The following is a 23,308-nucleotide window of genomic DNA, read 5'->3' as shown; positions in this document are numbered from 1 at the left end:
TGATTTTCAGTTCCATTGATTTTCGGTTTGACCTCAAAATATATATCATCTCCATGTTAGAATTTTGCCAAATATCAGTGATGAGAAGTTAATTAAACCCTCTCCCGCAAATATCTAACAAACAATCAAATTTCCAAATACATGTCATCGCATCTACTGCTAAATTCTATAATAATCCTGAAGGCTTTCCTCCAACCATTTTAGTAGTAACAACTTTTGTGTCAAAACAATAGAATCCGCCCGCATTTCTATAATAATATTATTTTTGTATAACAAAAGTTTAGTTGTGGTATTAACCAATTTCTCTATTCCATTAAACCAAAAAAAAAAAAAGTGATTTTATCCACTTTTGGAATCTCATGTACATGTCATTTTTCTTACGTAAAATATTTGGTTAATACCTTGTATCTGTATGATTGACGAAGTAGTAAAAGTGGTTAATGAAATTTAAGTTTCCAAAAATACCTTGTATCTGCGTAACATGCATACATATGTCAAACATGGCGGAGGACCAAAATCAAAGGAAAACCTCCGCACAACAACATAAACAAAAGTTGGATCAAAACCCTCAAACATCATCGCAAGCTGCTACAAAAACAACTTCCACCACCTACATTCCGCTGATCGCACACAACCCCCAAACCGGATATCTACATGGTGGAGGAGTTTGAATTTGCGGAGGAGAAGTTAGAATGTGTTAGCAGCTTGTTTAAATAATATTTAAAGTACTAAATAAAAATTTAAATAAAAAATTATAACTTATGTCTCAAATATAATAAACATATTCTTAATTTCTTTTTTCTTTCAAAAAACAGCTCATTCTTAATTTTATTTGAAAGAAAAGAAAGAAAAAAAAAAAAAAAAAAAAAAAAAGACAAATTCCACGATCTACTATTACTTTTCATAATTATCCTTCATTAGAACAAGCATAGAGAAGGAGAAGAATTGGTGGAAAGACATTGACGATTACTCACTTGGACACTAAAAAAATTCCTATTTTGTTGGAATACTCTCTTTTTTCTCTCTCATCCACAACCGATTTAGCACACAATTCTCACAATTACAACTCCATGATACACGTAATTTAACTAATAACTCCTATTAATTGTTCTAATAGTTTGTAAAACCTAATCCAACTTTATTCCCCGCTCGCTCCTTCTCTCTTTCCGCCATGTCTTCCCCACCGGCAACCATGTCTGTCCCTCCGCCACGCCGCGTGAAATCCAAAATTTGGCAGACATGTGCCGGTCCATCGGTGAACGTTCCAAAGGTACGTTCTAAAGTTTATTACTTCCCACATGGTCACTTGGAACATGCCTGCCCTTCCCCTAACCCTCAAACAATCACGGTTATTGATGGATATGGTCCTTCCTTTCCTTGTATCATCACAGCCGTTGATCTCCTAGCTGATCCTCACACCGATGAGGTCTTCGCCAAATTGCTACTCAGTCCGGTAACTGAAGGACAAGAATTTCCTGAGGTTGTTGACGAAGAAGACGACGGTGGTGATAAGTTTGTTTCCTTCGTAAAGACTCTTACAAAATCTGATTCTAATAACGGTGGTGGATTCTCTGTACCTCGCATTTGTGCTGACTTGATCTTCCCTAAGCTTGACTTAAATTCTCCTTTTCCATCTCAGCAATTGTCTGTTACTGATGTTCATGACCGAGTTTGGAAGTTTGCTCATGTCTATCGAGGGAGACCCAAAAGACACCTTTTTACTACTGGTTGGACTCCGTTTGTGAACACGAAAAAACTCGTTGCCGGTGATTCTATTGTTTTCATGAAAAACACTGCCGGAGATATAGTGGTTGGAATCCGCAGAAACATTAAGTTTGCTGCAGCTGAAACAAAAGCAGTGAATAATAAGAAGGAGGAGGGTAAAGAGAATGGTTTGGAGGTTAAGAGAGAGGGCTTTTCTCGAGGCGGGAGAAGGGGAATGCTAACCGAGAAGGCGGTTATTGAGGCAGTGGAGTTGGCGGAAAAGAATCTGGCATTTGAAGTTATATATTACCCTAGGGCTAATTGGTGCAATTTTGTAGTTGATGCAAATGTTGTGGATGATGCTATGAAGATTGGTTGGGCATCTGGAATGAGAGTGAAGCTTCCTTTGAAGATTGATGAATCTTCAAATTCAAAGATGACATTTTTTCAGCCTCAAGGAACAATTTCTAATGTGTCCAGTGTCCCTAATTGGCGCATGCTTCAGGTGCTCTTCTTTTTTGGGCTTATTGTAGTTTTATTTTACTTTTTGAATCAAGGTCTGATTATATTTGACTGCATAATGTTATAAATATTATCGTCGAAGAAGTTTAGGCATGATTCATTTAGACAGTATAGTCACATAATTCGCATTTCGCGTTCTTTGATGTGTAGATACATACTATAACTTATCGTATATTTTGAATGACTGATATTGGATTCTTACCATTTTTTCTCTTTATCATAGGTTAACTGGGATGAACTTGAAATTTTGCAAAATCAAAACCGCGTCAATCCTTGGCAAGTTGAACTTATTTCCCACACACCTGCAGTGCATCTACCATTCCTCTCAACAAAAAAGCCTAGACTAGTTCAAGATTCTGCCTTGTTCTGTGATGACAAGGGTGATCCCTTCATTCCTATGATAGAGTTCCCTAAGAGATCTTTGAACCAAACATTGTTGAATTGTGGTTATTTTCCAGCAGGCATGCAGGGAGCCAGGCATGATCATTTATCTCTATCAGGTTTTTCCAACTCTTTGAATGATAATAGTTATAGTTTCTTTGTAAACAATCTAAACATTGACATGCCGACAACCAACGACTTGTCGCCAAATAACCTTGATAGTTTGAACACCTTTGAGACAGATTTTGTTGAGACTCACAACAGCAACATAAAAGGAGTTGGGTCTGGTTCAATTAAGTTATTTGGTAAGATCATAAAGCCTGTTGAAAGTGATGTCCATGATTCCGGTACCAAGGGAGAAGATTCCTCTAAGGGATCCAATGAAATTTAATGCATTGACAAAACTTGATAACAATTGCTTAGCAAAATTTGTGGAAGAAGTTGTACATGTCTACTAATTGAGTTGAGTTTTTCTACTTTAAAAGTGATAGAGTTGTCTATTAATGTATATATATGTTTTTGGGTTATCTCCTTTTCTAAGTCTTATTGCGACTAGAATGATGAAACATAATGTTTATTGGTCTAGAGTATTATCCAAATAGTTGACATTCATTGTTTATTCTTTCAAATTTCATATTTTTCATTTTGGCTTTCAAATTTCATCTTTTTTAGTGTATGGTTTTAAGACTTTCAGATTTCTTTTTTATGCACTTAATTATGTTCTGTTTTTAGTAGGTAACACTAAAATTTCTTAATTTTTCATATTAGAACCTAGTTTGAGAACAATAGGCTATAAGCTTGTGAGTTGGTTTATGAGCATGAGGAAGATGAAATTTAAATTGGACAAAACTTTAGTGTTTCGTATGGTTATCAACTAAAATTACATTTTTTTTTTGTTATTGAGGAAACATTAGTGTTAACTATAGGAAAAACATCTCAATAAATGCACATAAGTTTTGTCCATTTTATTTTAACTTCATTCTTAGCTCATCATTTCAATGACCATTAACTTGAAATTCAATTATACTACTGGAAACCACAAACTAGAAACTTCAAATTTTGAAACTTGTTCAATGCCTTCTTGTTGTGATTCCCAAAAATAGACTTGCTAGGTTTCGAGCCAAATATGGTAGTCCAAGATTCAATAAATTTGACAAAAAGGAAGGATTTAATAAACTTTTTGTTGCTTAATTATGCACAAAATGCACACCACAAAGTAGTGGGAAAAATCTATCTTGGATGAAATAAATCGATAAAGAAGAGAAAGGATTTAATAAACCTTTTCACTTTCTCTAAGCTATATTTGAATACATATCCATGAATGGATTTCTTTCCCATGAACCACAAATTTCCGTTAACACCGGCGACAAGAGCACTGACGATAGTTGAGGGGTTTGTTTTACCAATTTTACTCTTAGGAATACAAGAAAGATGGTTGAAAAACCATAAATTACAACATTCCATGTTACATTAATAGTTAGCTCTTATGTCATCTACCCATTTCAGACAGCAACATGTTTGCACACCTCATTTTATCTATCAATATCTTTCATGGCCTTTAATATGTAGGTTAAAGGTAATCAAATCAAGGTTCGAATCCTAATTTCTCGTTAATCTAAGAAGCTCATTTGCATTGTCTTCAAAGAAGTTCATGTGGAAACATCTCATGAACCGGTGGTGGAGAAGTAACCAGTCCAGCCTTCAAAGGCCAACTCCTCTTTTCATTTTGCTGTAAAGAATGTCATGGACGAAATTGTTGATATGTCTACATTGATTCGAAATAATGGTACTTAGAAGATTCCCTTCATCTTGGAACCGGTAGTTCAGCAACCAAATCACCGTTTTGTCACACCCTCGGACAAACCGTAACGCAAGGGCTCGATGCGGATACGGTAACGCATAACGCAGGAAACTGTTTTTTATGCAGATTTAGCAGACTAGGAATGTTGAGCATGTTTGGAAACATCAAATTCAGGATCTTGTGCATAATAATAATAATAATACATCTCAGGAGGAGGAAAGTGTCCCTGAAACACAGTTAGAGACGTCAGTTGTCCCCCCTTCACACTGTTGCCTGGTACTTCAAAAGGACCTTTAACTTCTTAGGCAAATAAGGGCTTTGCAAAATAATGAAATCACAGAAAATACTTTTACACCTTATCTGACGAAGAAGCAGAAAAAACAACTGAACAAATTCAATTCTTGCAACACTCAAAAAATCTTGAATACATTATTTCTCTTTCTCTTGTGTCTTTTTCTTTTCAAATTAAGCATTCTAATTATTTTGAGAATAGAAAAGACCCAAACTCTTAATTCATTTACAAGGTACTAATGAAAACAAGTCGATTAAGATCAAGATATCATGCTTCCTAGTAGTATACATTTCCTACATAAAAGTGTGTTGTTAGTACGTAGGGCAATCACAAATAATTCCATAATCTTAGTTATAATTAACAGAGTTTTGATAACTGAACACAAAATATGAAACACAATACAGACACCATATAAAATACTGCATTTTTTTTTTATGAATTTTTTCCTCTCTCTCTCTCTCTCTCTCTCTTCTCTCTTCTCTCCCTTCCCACCGCTTCCTTTCCCCTCATCTCCCACCCATAGCTACAACCCCCAACCACGGCTCCTCTCTCCGACCATTGACCATTGATAACTGTCGTCATTTCGCCGTTCCTCCTTCTCAGTTCGCACAAACAACAACACCTCTCAACCTTCTTCTTCCATCACATCACCAACCAACATCCCTCTCCTCATATCCACTATGAGCTCCATTCACAGCACCACCACCACCACCCTTTGGTCTTCTTTTCAAACCCCTCCTTGCTATTCACATGCCACCATCACCACCACCATTCTTCGTCGGTGAGAGAGAGAAGAAAGAGTCCAGCACGATGAGCGAATCCGGCAGGTGGCGATAGAGAAGAGGAAGGAAGCAGCACGATGAGTGAATTTGGCAGGTGGGAGACGAGATCGGAAAAGAGTGAAGGTCGTGGTGGGTTAGAAACCATGAGGAAGAAAGAAGAGGAACGTAAGAGAAAACAGCACAGAGGTGAGAGAAAGAAGATGGTGTGTTCTATTTTTACCGAACTGTCCTGGAATTAAGGTTGAAATATCAAAACTACCCATGGTGTTGATTTTGTGGCCAGAATTTTGTGTCTATTTATCATTTCTCTAATTAACATAATGTAAGATCTTGGCTTGGAACCTTGGAGTGTGCTCCTCTCAAAGTCGTGTGATTCTCCCCAGTCCCAATTTTGGAAAGAAAAAATAATTAATGAGTGATCTTACTGTATATCTGTATTTTACTCTCTGTAACTATTTTGGCAGAGCCAAGTAGAGCTTTTGAGTCACTTCCTGTCCTACAATCCTAGCTCCCATGTTTAACTCATATCATACACACAAAGACATATTCACAAATAAAAATCGAAGTTCATTGCTATATTATACATTCAAACTCAATATAAAGCAAACAATTTTTAGCCATCAATGTGTGAAGTAACGTGTCTATGTGGTTAAAATAAATACAAGTGATTCCTTGAATGGGATCATTATCAAGTAGGTGGATGACCGTAAAAAAGTTGCACAAAGGGCTGACGAAAAACAGCACAAGGTGAAGAAAGAAGAGAAGAAGATGCTTCTGAGGAGAAGAAATAAAAAGAAAGAATGGGCCTATTTCATTGCCATTCAAGATTTAAGGGTGAAATAACCATAAAATCCAAAAATAAAATAAAAACAGCGGGCAAAGCAGTTGGTAAAGCCGCACTATTTGGCCGGAATTTCCTAACACTACCGCCACTACTAAGCCACAACAAAATGGATTTTTCATAGGGCCTCCGTTATTGACTGCACGGTGTATAACAAGTAATTGATACCTTGAAAAACCAAACTCATTAGGAAAGACCAAGTTTCCAACAGTTATGTTTACAGGTCAATTTAAAACCAAGGCAGTTATGGTGAGAATCGTTGCGCGAAAAAGAGGTCCGTAGGAATCAATTGAAATTTGAGGGATACTTTGCAGCATTGTACTGCTGCTCTTCTTAACATTGGCGTTGATGAAAAAGAAATTGGGATAAAAAAAGACAACACTGAACCAGAACTTGAGATCATTATGTTCCTTTCTGTCATCGTTGTTGATCTAGGATGCCATGACGCGGTTCAATCACTGTACAACGGCTTTATAAGCTATATATTTTGTGCATTTGATGGTAGAGAACACAGTGAAATAAGTTCTTAGCTGGTAATGAGGATTAGTTGACAACATCGTTGGGTGCAACGAGTTAGAGCTGCAAGAACCGCCGCCAATTTGCTCAGGACAGCAATGGTGGGAAGAATCCAGACGGTTTCTATTAAACATGATAAAGATTATCAAGATAGATACTCTTACAAAGCTTGAGGGTGATCTATATAAACAATCTCACCTTGAAAAAAATTGGTTTTTGCTGCCGTCAGATTCACATTGCCGAGAAAATGAAAGGTGTCCCTTTTCCATATTCTTCATCATTCTCATTTCTTTTTAGGGTCTTGTTAACGAGTGCCCCCGGGACACTCTTTAAGCATGCTAAATTAAGAAGTTATTCTTTAAAAAAGTGAAACAGTTCAATTTCCAATGTATTAAATACACAAGTTTTCATAAAAAGTTACTATTCTAGGCTCTTAAAGAGTGTGCCGGGGGCACTCGTTAACATTTCCCTTCTTTTTATTCTTTTGTTTAGATAATCAATGTTAAATCTTTATGTTTTTTATTCTTCATAATCGAAATCACAGGTTCCGCTCAGTGTAGCTGTGACATTCAAGGTATGTTCATCATTTTAACCTCTCCTGATTATTTTTTAACTTATTTACTCGTCGCTATTTATATTGTGGTTTTGGTCTTATTAATGTTGTCAAGTGCTTATAATCTACACTACCTTTTTCTTTTCTTTTCTTTTTTCTGTTTCCTTGGATTTCTTCACAAGGTGTGTTGGCAGCATGAGAAAGTTATTTGATTTCATAATTTTTTTTATTTCCCACCAATGACAACTGTTTCTGATTTAGGCCATTCTCATTTCGTTTTTTTTTTTTTTATATAAATATTTTCAGGCCATGAAACTGATTTTTCTTTTATGCTTTGAGCTATTGCACATTTGCACTAAATGAAGCTTTTGATTAACAATTTTCTCTCGCTATTCATCATGTAGATTTTAGATGGGTTTTGTCACTACACTTATTAAGATTCCTTCCATTTATGTATATCTTTTCATCCATCATGTTCTGCCTCTATTTTGATTGGTTTGGGCTCAAGTGCTAGGAAACTTTTTTTTGGATAATTTATTCCCCAAAATTGTGGTATAATTTCTCTCTCATAATTGCATTTAACTACAACAGAGTATTCTCTTGCAAGCATTTATTCTTCTAGTGTTATTTGGACTAGAGTATTTGGTTTTTTAGAATGTTTTCTATGTTTATTCGTTTGCCCTATTGGAGAAAATTAATCCTTTTCTGGAACTATGTTGTCTGATACTTAAGTCTCCTCAAGTAATGACATGTTAAGTTTTTTATTTTGCCTTCATTTCTGTTATTGGATTGTTATTTGATACTTCCATACTTCTCTCTTTCATGTGTTTTCTTTTCTTAAACTTTAGTTAGCAATATAAAGTAATGATCAAAGTGAAAAGAGAAAGGAAAGAAAGAACACACACAAAAGTTATCCTAGTTCACTCCACAAATCAGAGCTAGAACCAGTCCCTATACACAGAAGAATTTTCACTATAATCAACGATTAGAGAGTTAATAAGACAACCTTGTCCTAGATATCCTTGACTCAATCTAGAGGACTTTTACGAAAGTATATCTGCATACCTAGCCAAACTCGGGATTTCCTTGTCAAAAACTCGAGGACTTCCTTGCCATTAACTCGAGGACTTAGGGTAAGAATAACATGGTGATATTTACAACAACTCAGAAAGAGGTAAACTACAATAAAGTAAATATTACATGTGTAATATAAGCTAATGACACTTAAGAGGATTTATAATTTCTTCAAAGTAGAAAGTAGTAGCGGAGCTTAATCTGATTTTTTGAATATTTTCATGTTATCTTTTTATCTCACTGGAAGTTGTTGTTACTCTTTAACCAAGCTTACTTCCTTTTATATAAACCTTAGAATAAAGTCGTTGTGTCTTTAGCCGTTTGAAAATTGTCATTGCTTGCTTCAGAGAGAGTTTGATTTAGATTGTCATTGACCTGATAGCAGGTGGTCCAATGGATTTTTAAATGTGGTTGAACCCAACTCAACCCCACAAAACCGGCTTGTGAGGTGAGGATTTCCCTTACTTATAAACACATGTTCAAGCCATCTTTTGTCTGATGTCAGAATCTTTAACAACATGTGTGGATGATACAGTGTGGGATTGTGGAGTTGGTGGCAGAACTAGAGATTAAGGGGGTGAAACTTGAACATTTGTGTTTTATGTTTATTCATGAAAGATGAATGATGGTGAGAGTGAAGTAGTTTTGGAGGCAGGAACTTAAGTTTCAGAGTCTTGGAAAGATGTTTACCTTTTTGTAATCTCTTCAGTGGTTTTTCATCTTCCTCTTTTTCTTCCTCGTCATAAAAACAAACTAGCAACTTCCTCTTTCTGGTATTCCTTTTCCGAGACACAACGGGAGGTTTTGACATTAACGTCCCTATGGGGACTATGGAGCCCTTCTGTTGGGAACATCATGAATCTTTCTCTGGATAGGTGTTTCATCCAACATTATCTAGGGAACTTTTTAATCTTAACAAATAATATTTTTACCCTTTTTGCTTTCTTTGGTTTTAGTAACCCCATCTTATTTACAACATTCATCTTGTTGAGATTTATGCATTAAGATGAGTTCCAAAGCTTTCATCTAAGTTTTCAGTTATATTGTATTTATATTAGCTCAAATAAGATCTTTCCTTGAATGAAGATTTTAGAGATTAATCTACCAAGAGGAATCTCCTTTGAAATCAATTTCTTCTTGAAATTATTTCTTTGACTCAATGATTTGATATCGCACATAGCAAAACATAATCAATGGAACATAAACTTCTGATCCTAGTTGATAGAATCAATTGAATATAATCTAGGAGTGTTACACCCTAAAATGACCTTGAACCACACTTTGAATTTGTTTAGTGAGTGAGTGGTTTTGTCAATTTGTTTTTGTTCATTGAAGTGAAGGTTTAGAAAATCTTGAACATTTCGACTCTTTCTATTCTTTTTGTGAATGACCAACCCTTCATTTGAACAATCAATTGCTTTAATTATATGGGCTTAAATGTGTGTTTAGTCCCTGCACTTTCGCCCAGTTTTGACATTGGTCCCTGCGCTTTTTTTTGTTTGGCATTGGTCCCTGCACTTTCTAAAACTTTTGGCTTTATTCCTCCCTTTAACTTTCCGTTAAAAAAAAAAACCAAAACTAACGGTGTGCCACGTGGCCCAATCATGACACGCCACGTGGCACACTAAAAAACAAAAAAAATCAATTTTTAATTATTATTTTATTCATTATTTTTTTACTTAAAAATATCATTAGTCCCTGCACTTTCAGCATTTTTTGATATTAGTCCCTACACTTTGGTATTAGTCCTTGAACTTTTTTTTTTTCTAAAAAAATACTTTCAATGAAATTATTATGTTTTAATTATTGTTTTGTTCATTATTTTTATTGAGAATAATCATAAAAAAATAAAATCAAAAAATCTTTGTTAAAAAAAATTAAGTAATAATTGTATAACATTGCAAATGGAAATTGTATCGTATTAACACCGTAACAATAGATAAAAATCAACAAAGACGATGGAAATTAAATTGCACTTTGGCAATATAGGCCTATAATTCAAAGTCACAGGCAACATAGGCCTATAGTTATATAACATGTAATTGTACTTTCAGAATCACCTTCATAATCACCTTCAATTTCTTCAAATCCACCAGCATCAACATTTTCCACAACATCATTTAACGCTTGTAATTTAAGACATACAAGAGCATCCACAGAAAACATATTATCAACACCATGTTCAAGATATATATGAGCATCAACATTGTTACTTAACGCATAATCAACAATATCCTTAGCATCAGCATCCAATCTCAACTTCTTGTAAGCAATTTCCTCCTCTACTTTCCACCACATTCTGAAACTATTCTTAGCATATTTTTTATCTGTCATTATACCCTCTACTTCAAAATAACTCCATTTATCCTTGTCTAGACCCTCAACAACAGTTACATCACCACCCCTATAATACACAATCCAATCTCTTACAAACTGACCCCCATGATGGAAACCAACATTGAAACTCATCTCTGCATATATAGATAAACAACTGCATGAAGTTTGAACCAAAAATACAAAAAAGTAGCAAAAACGATAAAAAAAGAAAGAAAAAAAAAACCACTTGTAGAAAAAAAACACAATAAAGCACATGTCCACACAAAAGGAGAGAGCACAAACAATAAAATATTGACCCTACACATTGTAATCCAGATACCCACATACAACACAAAGAGAATATATACATATGGTCCCCCCACATGCCATTAAAGAAATGGAAAGTTACAGAAAAGAACATAAATTGACTTAGTTAACATATAATAATAGATTGTACAAAAAAAAACATATAATAAGAAAAGAAAGAATCAACACATGTTGCTTTTAAAACAAATCAACAACTTTTCAGTTTCACTTTTATAAGAAGGCCATGCAGTCGCACTACAACGAAACACAAACAACAGGTGCGGCAAGCAAGAAAAACAGACCAAAAGAGCACTACAAACAAAATAGTATTATCCATAATAATAGAAACAAACAAAATTCATAACAGAAACAAACAAACAAACTTCATAAACAAGAAGAATCATAAGAGTAAAACGAACCGTCAAATGAAAACGCAAACTCGAAGGTGGTGGTCGGAATCAGAAGAGGATGGGGGTCGGAATCGTGATGGTCGGAATCGTGAAGGTGGTGGTCGGAATCGTGAGCAAAATCGAAGAGAAAGAAGAGGATGGTGGTCGGAATCAGAACAGGATGGTGGTCGGAATTAAAATCAATCAGGGTTAGGGTTGAAGTTGAAACCCTAAACCCATTTCTTCCCTCTTTCTCTTCTCTTTCTCGTGTTTTCTTCTTCTTTCTTTTCTAATCTTCTTATTTTAATTAATAAATTAATTTATTAAAACACTAATTAAAATTAATTATTTTAAATTTATTTCAATTATAAAATTTTGTTTTTAGTGTGCCACGTGGCGTGTCATGATTGGGCCACGTGGCACACCGTTAGTTTTGGTTTTTTTTTTTAACGAAAAGTTAAGGGAAGGACTAAAGCCAAAAGTTTTAGAAAGTGCAGGGACCAATGCCAAACAAAAAAAAGTGCAGGGACCAATGCCAAAACTGGGCGAAAGTGCAGGACTAAACAAACATTTAAGCCAATTATATGATAATGTGTTATGTGTGCTCGAGCATCCATCCGCTAATGGCGATAAAAACCTAAAGGTCCTTTGTTATATGAAGATCAAACAACAAAACAGGAAACAACGGTAGTAGGAATCTCATCGAATGTCATTGAAGTCTCCAATCACCACCCATATCAATAAACCAAGTCAAGCGGGTTCAGAAGCACTAGATCAAGAAAACCCGTATCAGCAAATCCCATTGAACTTGGTAAATTCGAGAACAACGAGTTGGAACGAAGACGATGAAACAAAAATCTAGGAAAAACAACACAATCAAGAAAGAACCCTGGTAGAGAACACTCACTGATATATACAAAAGAATAAAATATCAAGATGGGAACACCATTAAATGAACTACCAGCTGGCGATGGCTGTAACGCCCGTTTCGAATTATTAAATTATTTAATTGAGTCTATAATTTATTAAGATGAGCTTATATTATATTTATATGATATATGTGTGATTTAAGAGGTTTATATGATTGAGGTGGTTTTATATGATTTTATGAGGAGTTGTGACTTATTTTATTGTTTAATAAAATAAGATTTGAAAATAAAATAAATATTGAGTTTAGGGGTTGTTTTGAGATTTTAGAGAGTTTTGGGGGAGAAAGAGAAATAAGATAAGATAGTTGGAGGAGATATAAATAGGGAAACCTAGTTTAGAGAAAACAATTGTACGTACGATCAATTTTGGAGAAAAGGAAGAAAAAGCCAAGAGAAGGGAGAAGACCTAGAGGGGCTGCGATTTTCATCCTATAAGGTAAGGGTGAGACTAACTTTGCAATTCTATTAAGTCTGTGATTCAATGGTTAGGTTTAACATGATTTAAGATGAGTTTTAGAGGAATTGGAAACTAGGTCAAATTGGTAGAATTGATGATTAAACGGTGAAAAAATGTTAGAATGATGTAGAAATTGTCCCTAGACCTTAGATAATGATTATGATGAATTCTGGAATCAATGTTAGGCTTTAAACCATGAGAATTAGTGAATTTTATGAAAAACTGCACTTCTGCCCGTAGCGACATTCATCGCTCGCCTCCCGAGCCATGATCCTCGGCACGACGAGTGATGAACTTCATCGCTCGCCTCGCGAGCAACCTTTTCCTGCCTCGCGAGTTGCACGTCGCAGCTCTCCATAGCGAGTAGATGTACTCGCCTAGCGAGCTTGACCAGAGAGCGTGCAAGATTTCGTGATTTTGACTTTTGAGTTGATCCTTAGATGCTTTTGAGTGCCTGAACATGTTTATTAATGATTAGGAAAGAATTTAGGATGAGATTGGACCTGGAAAGATTTAGAATGAAACTTTTGGAAATCTGACTTGAACTCGCCACGGCGAGTAGAGGCTCTCACCTCGCGAGTGACCCAGAAATCGAGTGCCTTGTTAGGATTTTGCGACCTTTGTTACACGAGTTGTTGAGAGTTGAACCTTGAGGTAGCATTGAGACTTAATGATGATGTTAATTATAATCTGTGAAGCTGTTTAAGATGCGTTGATGTTGATTATGATGTGATATAATGTTATGTGCATTACTTGAAGTATAATTGAACATTTAAGATGTTGTTGACTTGCAATTGATATTATTATGTCATGTTGTTTTTGTATACTGCCTATGTTGCTGTTGTTATTTAACTAAGATGCATGAGTCGGTCTAATTTATGAAGATGATGATGTTTCCAATTTATTGGATTATATAAGAGGTTGTCGAATTAAGATGTTTAAGAGGTCGAGTCCATGCATTAGCATTTCATTGTTGGGGGCTTGATGGCCTGGAGCTTTGTACTCAACACGATGGAGCTTTAGCTCAATTAGCGATGGGGGCTTGATGCCCTAGAAGTATATTAATACTCAAATAGCGATGGGGGCTTGATGCCCTGTATTGGTACCACATGCATGTAAGAGGTCTAAGTTGCATAGTTGCATTTGTTGAGTTGATGATGATAAGTTGTGAAGTTGTGATTACTTATATGAATTGTGAATGAAGTGATAAATGATACATTATTATCTATGATGAGTATTATGATGATTTTATGTTGTTAAATATAATTGTTGAATTATATGCTTAATATTATTGTTTTGTGAAATCTCACCCCTTCTGCTTGGAAATGTTGCTCTTCGTATGAGTAACTTGCAGGTGATCAAGAGTAGGTTGATGTGTTTGCTGTCGTGAGTGGCCTTTCTTCACTGAGTCTTAGGTTGCTCTGATACGTAACGGGAGGGGATCTTTAGTGGCTATTTCTCTTTCCTTTGGGTATATGTTATGATTATGTTGCTTATCTGAACTTATGAGATGTTTTTATGAGGCCTGCGTGCCAAGACTTTTTATGATGTTGAATTTAATTATGCTGCTAATACGTTGATGATTTATGATGAAGGATAATTAATTAATTATATGTTTTATGATTTTTAAGAAGTGTAATATCGTGTTATCTGTTGTTTACTCTGGTAAATGTTTATGAAATTTTTAAGTTGGGAAAACGGGGTGTTACAATTGGTATCAGAGCAGGTCAGTCCGTCCGGCCAATTAGAAGAGTCGTGACGAGTTTTAGTAATAGTTATATTACTATCTTATGTTGTTGTTGCTTGCTGTGTAGAAACTAAGAGATGGCTAGAAGAGACGACACTGCGTTAGCTGCTGCACTACAAGCTGTAGCTCAAGCTGTGGGACAACAACCTAATGCGAATGCTGGTGCAAGTGCTGAAGCGAGGATGCTAGGGACCTTTCTGAGGAATCATCCTCCTACTTTCAAGGGAAGATATTACCCTGATGGAGCCCAGACGTGGCTCAAAGAGATTGAGAGAGTGTTCCGTGTAATGCAGTGTTCAGAGGTCCAGAAGGTGCGTTTTGGTACGCACATGCTAGCTGAAGAGGCTGATGATTGGTGGGTGAGTCTTCTACTTACTTTGGAGCAAGATGGTGCTGTTGTGACTTGGGCTGTGTTTAGGAGGGAGTTCCTAAACAGATACTTTCTGGAAGATGTTCGCGGGAAGAAAGAGATTGAGTTCCTTGAGCTGAAGCAAGGAAACATGTCAGTGACAGAGTATGCTACCAAGTTTGTGGAATTGACAAAGTTTTATCTGCATTACACTCCAGAGACTGCTGGGTTTTCGAAGTGTATCAAATTCGAGAACGGTTTACGTGCTAAGATAAAGAGACCAATTGGTTACCAGAAGATCCGTGTATTTTCTGAGCTGGTGAGCAGTTGCAGGATTTATGAGGAGGATACCAAGGCTCATTACAAGATTGTGAATGAGCGGAAGACTAAGGGTCAGCAGAGTCGCCTTAAGCCTTACAGTGCCCCTGCTAATAAGGGCAAATAGAGGATGGTTGAAGATAGGCGGCCTAAGAAGAAGGATACTCCTGCAGAGATTGTCTGTTTTACTTGTGGTGAGAAAGGCCACAAGAGCAATGCTTGTCCTGGGATGTAAATAGATGTTTTCGCTGTGGAAAGAAGGGTCATGCACTAGCTGAGGGCAAACATGATGATATAGTATGCTTCAATTGTAATGAAGAGGGTCACATTGGTTCACAATGCAAGAAGCCTAAGAAGGCGCCGGCTACTGGTAGAGTTTTTGCTTTGACTGGTACACAGACATAGAACGAGGATCGCTTGATCAGAGGTACTTGTTATATTGATAATACACCTTTAGTTGCTATTATTGATACTGGTGCTACGCATTGTTTTATTGCTTTTGATTTTGCTACTAAGTTGGGTCTTGTTATGTTTGATATGAATGGAGAGATGGTTGTCGAAACTCCAGCTAAGGGTTCGGTGACTACTTCTCTTGTGTGTTTAAGATGTCCCTTGTCTATGTTTGATCGTGATTTTGAGATTGATTTGGTTTGTCTACCTTTGAGTGGTATGGATGTAATTCTTGGTATGAACTGGTTAGAGTACAACCATGTTCACATTAATTGTTTTAGTAAATCAGTGTATTTCTCTTCTGCTGAAGAGGAAAGTGGCGCAGAGTTTTTGTCTACCAAGCAGCTGAAGCAGTTAGAACGTGATGGTATTTTGATGTTTTCTTTGATGGCTTCCTTATCTATTGAGAATCAAGCAGTGATTGATAAACTACAAGTGGTATGCGATTTTCCAGAAGTATTTCCTGATGTGCCTCCAGAGAGAGAAGTTGAATTTTCGATTGATCTTGTTCCTAGAACGAAGCATGTGTCTATGACACCTTATCGTATGTCAACTTCTGAGTTGGCCGAGCTGAAGAAACAATTAGAGGATTTGCTTGAGAAAAAGTTGGTTAGACCAAGTGTTTCACCTTGGGGAGCGCCGATTTTGTTAGTGAAGAAGAAGGATGGTAGCATGAGGTTGTGTATTGATTATCGACAGTTGAACAAGGTAACAATAAAGAATAGGTATCCACTTCCGAGAATTGATGATTTGATGGATCAGTTAGTGGGTGCAAGTGTTTTCAGCAAGATAGATCTGAGATCGGGTTATCACCAGATTAAAGTAAAAGATGAAGATATGCAGAAGACAACTTTCAGAACGCGGTATGGCCACTATGAATACAAAGTTATGCCTTTCGGTGTTACAAATGCACCTGGACTATTTATGGAGTACATGAATCGCATCTTTCATGCATTTTTGGACCGATTCGTGGTTGTTTTTATTGATGATATTTTGATTTACTCCAAGTCTGAAGAAGAACATGCTGAGCATTTGAATCTGGTTTTGCAAGTGTTGAAAGAGAAGAAGCTTTATGCGAAATTGTCTAAGTGTGAATTCTAGTTGAAAGAAGTGAGCTTTCTTGGACATGTTATTTCTGGTAGTGGTATTGCAGTAGATCCGTCTAAAGTTAAAGCGGTATCGCAATGGGAGACTCCTAAGTCGGTTACTGAGATTAGAAGCTTTTTGGGATTGGCTGGTTACTACAGAAGATTTAGAGAAGGATTTTCCAAGTTAGCACTTCCGCTAACACAGTTGACTTATAAAGGTAAAGCCTTTGTGTGGGATGTTCAATGTGAGAACAGTTTTAGTGAATTGAAGAAGCGACTGACGACAGCTCCGGTTTTGATTTTGCCAAAGTCAGATGAACCTTTTGTGGTATATTGTGATGCGTCCAAGCTGGGTTTAGGTGGTGTGCTTATGCAGGATGGTAAAGTAGTAGCTTATGCTTCGAGACAGTTGAGAATTCATGAGAAGAATTACCCTACGCACGATTTAGAGTTGGCTGTTGTGGTTTTTGTATTGAAGATATGGAGACTTTACTTTTATGGTTCCAGATTTGAGGTATTTAGTGATCATAAGAGTTTGAAGTATCTGTTCGATCAGAAGGAATTGAACATGAGACAGCGAAGGTGGCTTGAATTGCTAAAAGATTATGATTTTGAGTTGAGCTATCATCCGTGTAAAGCTAATGTTGTTGCAGATGCTTTGAGTAGGAAGACCTTGCATATGTCTGCTATGATGGTAAAGGAGTTCGAGTTGCTTGAACAGTTCAGAAATTTGAGTTTAGTTTGTGAAATGTCATCTGAAAGTGTATAGCTAGGAATCATGAAGATTGATAATGAATTTCTGAAGAGTATTAAAGAAGAACATAAAGTTCATGTTAAGTTTGTGGACTTGTTGGTTGTAACAGCCCGATTTTTAGCTAGATTTATTTTAATTATTTTTATTATGTGTTTTATATGTTTATGTGTGATAAATCATCATTGGGTGCATTTAAGGGAATTACCGTATTAGAAGGGGTATTTTGGTCATTTGACGAGTAAGGGTAAAATGGTAATTTTGGTGAGAATTATTTTAATAATTGGTGAGGACCCTTATTTTACTAAGTTACTAGTGGAGTGATTAGTTTTTACCGTTAGTAACCGTTGGTTATATTTTACCGTCGTTAGTAATTACCGTCGAGTGTATAGAAACTTTTGAATTGTGTTAGAATGGGTTAGGCCCATTAGCATTTTGAGTTAAGCCCATTAAGGGGGATAACACTAGGGTTGTCTTAGAATGGTTATTCATTTCACAAAACAACTTTCATAGAGAGAAGGAGAGGTAGAGAAGAGCAAGAGGGTTGAAGGGAAGCTTAAAGAATCAAGTGGGTAACTAGGAGCTGAATTGAAGCAAGGGGTTAGAGATAATCAACTTCAAAGGTAAGGGGGTTAGTGATTATCATAATCATGTGTAATTTTGCATTTTCTCATGTTGTATGAAAATGGGTTGATGAACAATTCATGCTAAATTCGTGCTCTTGCTGTGATGTTATGTTTGTATGCATGAATTGATGTTAGTTGTATAATTGTTGGTGAAATTACATGTTCATATATGCAAAAATGATAAGTTATGAAGATTGTGCTAAAGTGGTGAATTTCTCCTAAGTTGTTGTTAATTTGAGTTGTGATTCTTGTTCAAATGATGTTATGAATGTTATTTGATATTATGATTGATGAATAATTGCTTGGGTATGCATATTCATGGATTGATGATGAGAATTTGAATTGTGTTGGTGTTTTGGTGAAAATGAAGAGTTAGCTCAAATGTCAAGTGTTTTCAAGTTTGATTGTGTCTTTGTAAGTCTTTTTAGTCATATTGACCTATAAACATGTTCTGGAAACACATTTGGGCATTGAGGGATCAAAATTTGGGTTTTGGAGTGAAAAATGGTTCAAACCCGTGAAAAATTATGCAGAAATGATGACTGTTCGCTTAAGCGAACCGGAAGCGAGCTGTAAGCGAACAGCTACTGTAAGTAGTTCGCTTAAGCGAAATGCCTTTTGACAGCATTTCTGATTTCGCGTTCTTGTGTCTTTTTCACACGTTTCTGTTTTGAATTGGACTTTGGTGTAAACATGAAAGTTGTAGATAATTTTGTTAGCTTTCTAATGGCATTGGTTTGACGTCCAAATGATTTTTAGAACTTGAGATATGATTAAATTACTACACATGGGTCATGTGGATTTTTGTGAAAACTTATCATAACTTTCTCTATGAGCCGTGGAACTTTTCCAAACTTGATATTGTGTTTAATGAAGTACTTAGAGTGAATAATTGAGTATGCATTTATGTATTTGGGAATGTGAATGTGTTGATGGTTTAAGAAATATTTCGGGCGGAGTTGAATCGGTGAAAACGGGTTTTGAGCTAAATGTCGATTTGTCTTGGGTTTCTCATACGAACTTAAGCTATCCTTTTAACTAATTTCTAATAGTTTGTGAGTGGCTTATGTCCTTGACTACGTGATTGATTAAGATTGAATTGTAGGATTTCAAACTTAAATAAGTTGTCTAGCTTTAAAAATTATCAATGTTGGCCGTTTGCTATATGATTTGGATTTTTTGTCGAAAATGTTTCTTTAGCCAAATGTCTTGTGAGTTATTGTGACCATTCTTGTATGACTAAGTGAAGTTGTATGAATGAGTGATTATACTTTGGATATGATGTTTATCATGAGATGTTGTATGTTATCTTACTTAGAATGTAAGGAATGCTTGAATGGTGAAACTATATGTGATAGTTGATGTTGAATGGTTATATGTTGGATATGATATTTGTCATGAGATGTTGTATGTTATCTTACTTGGAATATGAGAATTATTTGGAATGGTGAAACTATATGATATAGTTGATGTTGAATGACATTGTTGATTATTGATAATCATGTTGATGTGTGATGGTGAATACTATGATTTATTTGTGTGGGCATGTTTCTTGATAATGCAATGTTGTGGAGATAATCAATATAATTGGGTGTCGTCCTATATATTGAGTTGAGATTGTGATTTGTTGTCGCATTATCGAGTCCTTATACATGTCCATGCATCATAGTCGTTGTTGCTGTAAAAGGGATGACTCTTTTACTTCGAGATTATTGTAAGGCAGGTGTGAGCCCTTACAATCGATGTGCAAGTGGCATCGAAAGGTGACGACCTTGTTGAGATTTGGTACCACATGCATTTATGTGTCCATAAGTGCATATCATAGCATGAGTCTTATGTGAAATATGTGATTGGTGATGAATTGAGATGAATGATTATTGATGATGTTTGTGATTGACGATTGTGAATGAATATTTGTGAATTGATAATTGTTCATGAATTATGATAATGATTGTTCATGACTTTTGATTGGTGATTGTTCATGATGTATATGATCAGTGATTGTTCATGATGTATATGATTGGTGATCGTGTATGAATGACTGTGAATTGATATTTATTTATGATACAAGTAATTGGTGATTGTTCATGAAATGTGATTAATGATTATTCATGATAAACGTGATTGGTGATTGTGAATGAATAATTGTAAATTGATAATTGTTCATATGATTGACGAATATTGATGTGAAATATCGGGGTGTGATGTAAGTATTAATGTGTAATTATTATTGATCAAGTGCATGATGTTTAAATTGAAATATTCATGTTAACTGTTATTTGAATTATGATAATGTAATGCTTACCCCTAGTGGTTTTAACCGCCTACTTGCCTGTATGGGTGAGTAGACGTTGTGCAGGAGTAGTCTCGGTGAGTCTTTGCTTGGGATATCGGGAGCTTCCTCCGATATCGGTGTCGTGTCGGCTCTGATCTAGGCTTGTCGTGTCTGTCTAGATTAGGTTGTTTATATTCTCATTTGGATTATTATTTTGTTGTTGACTACCCGTATGTTTGGGTTTTGAGATTTATCTTTGGGATATGATTTATTTGCTCATGGCATGTATATATTTGATCACTCTGATTTATATTCCGCTGTAACTGTTGAGGTTTACATACATGTCTATCGGTTTTTGAATTTTGAATAAGACGTAACCTCTATTTCTTGAATAAATGTATTATTCGCATGTTTAATTGCTTTAATAGAAGTAGGGTGTTACATTGGTTGCTAGTGATCAGACTGGAGATAGTGATTTTAAAATCGATGATCAACGTGTGTTGAGGTTTCGAGGTAGGATTTGTATTCCAGACGATGATGAGATGAAGAAAATGATTCTTGAAGAGAGTCATAGAAGTAATTGAGTATTCATCCGGGAGCTACGAAGATGTATCATGATCTAAAGAAGTTGTTTTGGTGGTCTGGATTGAAACGCGATGTTGCACAGTTTGTGTATTCTTGTTTGATTTGTCAGAAATCGAAGGTTGAGCATCAGAAACCTGCTGGTATGATGGTGTCTTTAGATGTGTCAGAGTGGAAATGGGATAGTATATCCATGGATTTTGTGACGAGTTTGCCGAATACTCCTAAAGGGAATGACGCGATTTGGGTGATTGTTGATAGATTGACGAAGTTGGCTCATTTTCTTCCGATTAATATTAGTTTTCCTGTTTCTCAATTGGCAGAGATTTATATTCGAGATATAGTGAAGTTGCATGGTGTTCCTTCGAGCATTGTGTCAGATAGAGATCCAAGGTTTACTTCTAGATTTTGGAAAAGTTTGCAAGAGGCTTTAGGTTCTAAGTTGAGGTTGAGTTCGGCGTATCATCCGCAGACAGATGGTCAGACAGAGAAGACGATTCAGTCGTTAGAAGATTTGTTGAGAGTTTGTGTACTTGAGCAAGGAGGAACTAGGGATAGTCATCTTCCATTGATAGAGTTCACGTACAATAATAGTTATCATTCTAGTATTGGAATGGCACCTTATGAGGCTTTGTATGGTCGGAGATGCAGAACTCCGTTGTGTTGGTTTGAGTCAGGTGAAAGAGTGGTCTTAGGACCAAAGATTGTTCAACAAACTACCGAGAAGGTTAAGATGATTCAAGAGAAGATGAAAGCGTCGCAGAGTCGACAAAAGAGTTACCATGATAAGCGTAGGAAAGATCTTGAGTTTCAAGAAGGAGACCACGTGTTTTTGAGAGTCACTCTTGTGACTGGTGTTGGACGTGCGTTGAAGTGAAAGAAGTTGACTCCGAGATTTATTGGCCCGTATCAGATATCGGAAAGAGTTGGAACGGTGGCGTATCAGGTGGGTTTACCACCGCATCTTTCGAATTTGCACGATGTGTTTCATGTGTTGCAACTTCGGAACTATGTACCGGATCCATCCCATGTGATCCAAAGTGATGATGTGCAAGTTAGAGATAACCTTACGGTTTAGACTTTACCGGTAAGGATTGATGATCGAAAAGTGAAGACGTTGAGAGGCAAGGAGATACCTCTTGTGGGACGGAGCGACTAGTGAAAGCTTAACGTGGGAGCTAGAGAGTAAGATGCTGAAATCTTATCCAGAGTTGTTTGCTTGAGGTAAATTTTCGACGACGAAAATCTTATAAGTTGGGGAGAGTTGTAACGCCCGTTTTGAATTATTTAATTATTTAATTGAGTCTAGAATTTATCAAGATGAGCTTATATTATATTTATATGATATATGTGTGATTTAAGATGTTTATATGATTGAGGTGGTTTTATATGATTTTATGAGGAGTTGTGACTTATTTTATTGTTTAATAAAATAAGATTTGAAAATAAAATAAATATTGAGTTTAGGGGTTGTTTTGAGATTTTAGAGAGTTTTGGGGGAGAAAGAGAAATAAGATAAGATAGTTGGAGGAGTTATAAATAGGGAAACCTAGTTTAGAGAAAACAATTGTACGTACGATCAATTTTGGAGAAAAGGAAGAAAAAGCCAAGAGAAGGGAGAAGACCTAGAGGGGCTGCGATTTTCATCCTATAAGGTAAGGGTGAGACTAACTTTGCAATTCTATTAAGTCTGTGATTCAATGGTTAGGTTTAACATGATTTCAGATGAGTTTGAGAGGAATTGGAAACTAGGTCAAATTGGTAGAATTGATGATTAAACGGTGAAAAAATGTTAGAATGATGTAGAAATTGTCCCTAGACCTTAGATAATGATTATGATGAATTCTGGAATCAATGTTAGGCTTTAAACCATGAGAATTAGTGATTTTTATGAAAAACTGCACTTCTGCCCGTAGCGACATTCATCGCTCGCCTCCCGAGCCATGATCCTCGGCACGGCGAGTGATGAACTTCATCGCTCGCCTCGCGCGCAACCTTTCCCCGCCTCGCGAGTTGCACATCGCAGCTCGCCATAGCGAGTAGATGTACTCGCCTAGCGAGCTTGACCAGAGAGCATGCAAGATTTCGTGATTTTGACTTTTGAGTTGATCCTTAGATGCTTTTGAGTGCCTGAACATGTCTATTAATGATTAGGAAAGAACTTAGGATGAGATTGGACCTGGAAAGATTTAGAATGAAACTTTCGGAAATCTGACTTGAACTCGCCACGGCGAGTAGAGGCTCTCGCCTCGCGAGTGA

At 36.2% G+C, this 23,308-nt stretch overlaps 1 protein-coding gene across 1 annotated transcript; it reads left to right on the top strand.

Moving 5' to 3' along the window:
• Positions 1-1,159: 1,159 nt before the first annotated feature.
• Positions 1,160-2,998, top strand: LOC11431513 (auxin response factor 17). Its single transcript, XM_003614867.3, has 2 exons — positions 1,160-2,209; positions 2,450-2,998. The coding sequence occupies exons 1-2, from the start codon at positions 1,172-1,174 to the stop codon at positions 2,996-2,998; spliced, it is 1,587 nt and encodes a 528-aa protein (XP_003614915.2). The 5' UTR covers positions 1,160-1,171.
• Positions 2,999-23,308: the final 20,310 nt, after the last annotated feature.

The sequence above is a fragment of the Medicago truncatula genome, chromosome 5, assembly GCF_003473485.1.
Source record: "Medicago truncatula cultivar Jemalong A17 chromosome 5, MtrunA17r5.0-ANR, whole genome shotgun sequence".
NCBI classification, from domain to species: Eukaryota; Viridiplantae; Streptophyta; class Magnoliopsida; order Fabales; family Fabaceae; genus Medicago; species Medicago truncatula.
This window is presented reverse-complemented; position numbering and strand designations above follow the sequence as displayed.

Coding starts and splice junctions, on each gene's coding strand:
- LOC11431513 (XM_003614867.3), top strand. CDS start 1,172: ATGTCTTCCCCACCGGCAACCATGTCTGTCCCTCCGCCACGCCGCGTG. Junction 2,210..2,449: donor CTAATTGGCGCATGCTTCAG/GTGCTCTTCTTT, acceptor TCTTTATCATAG/GTTAACTGGGATGAACTTGA.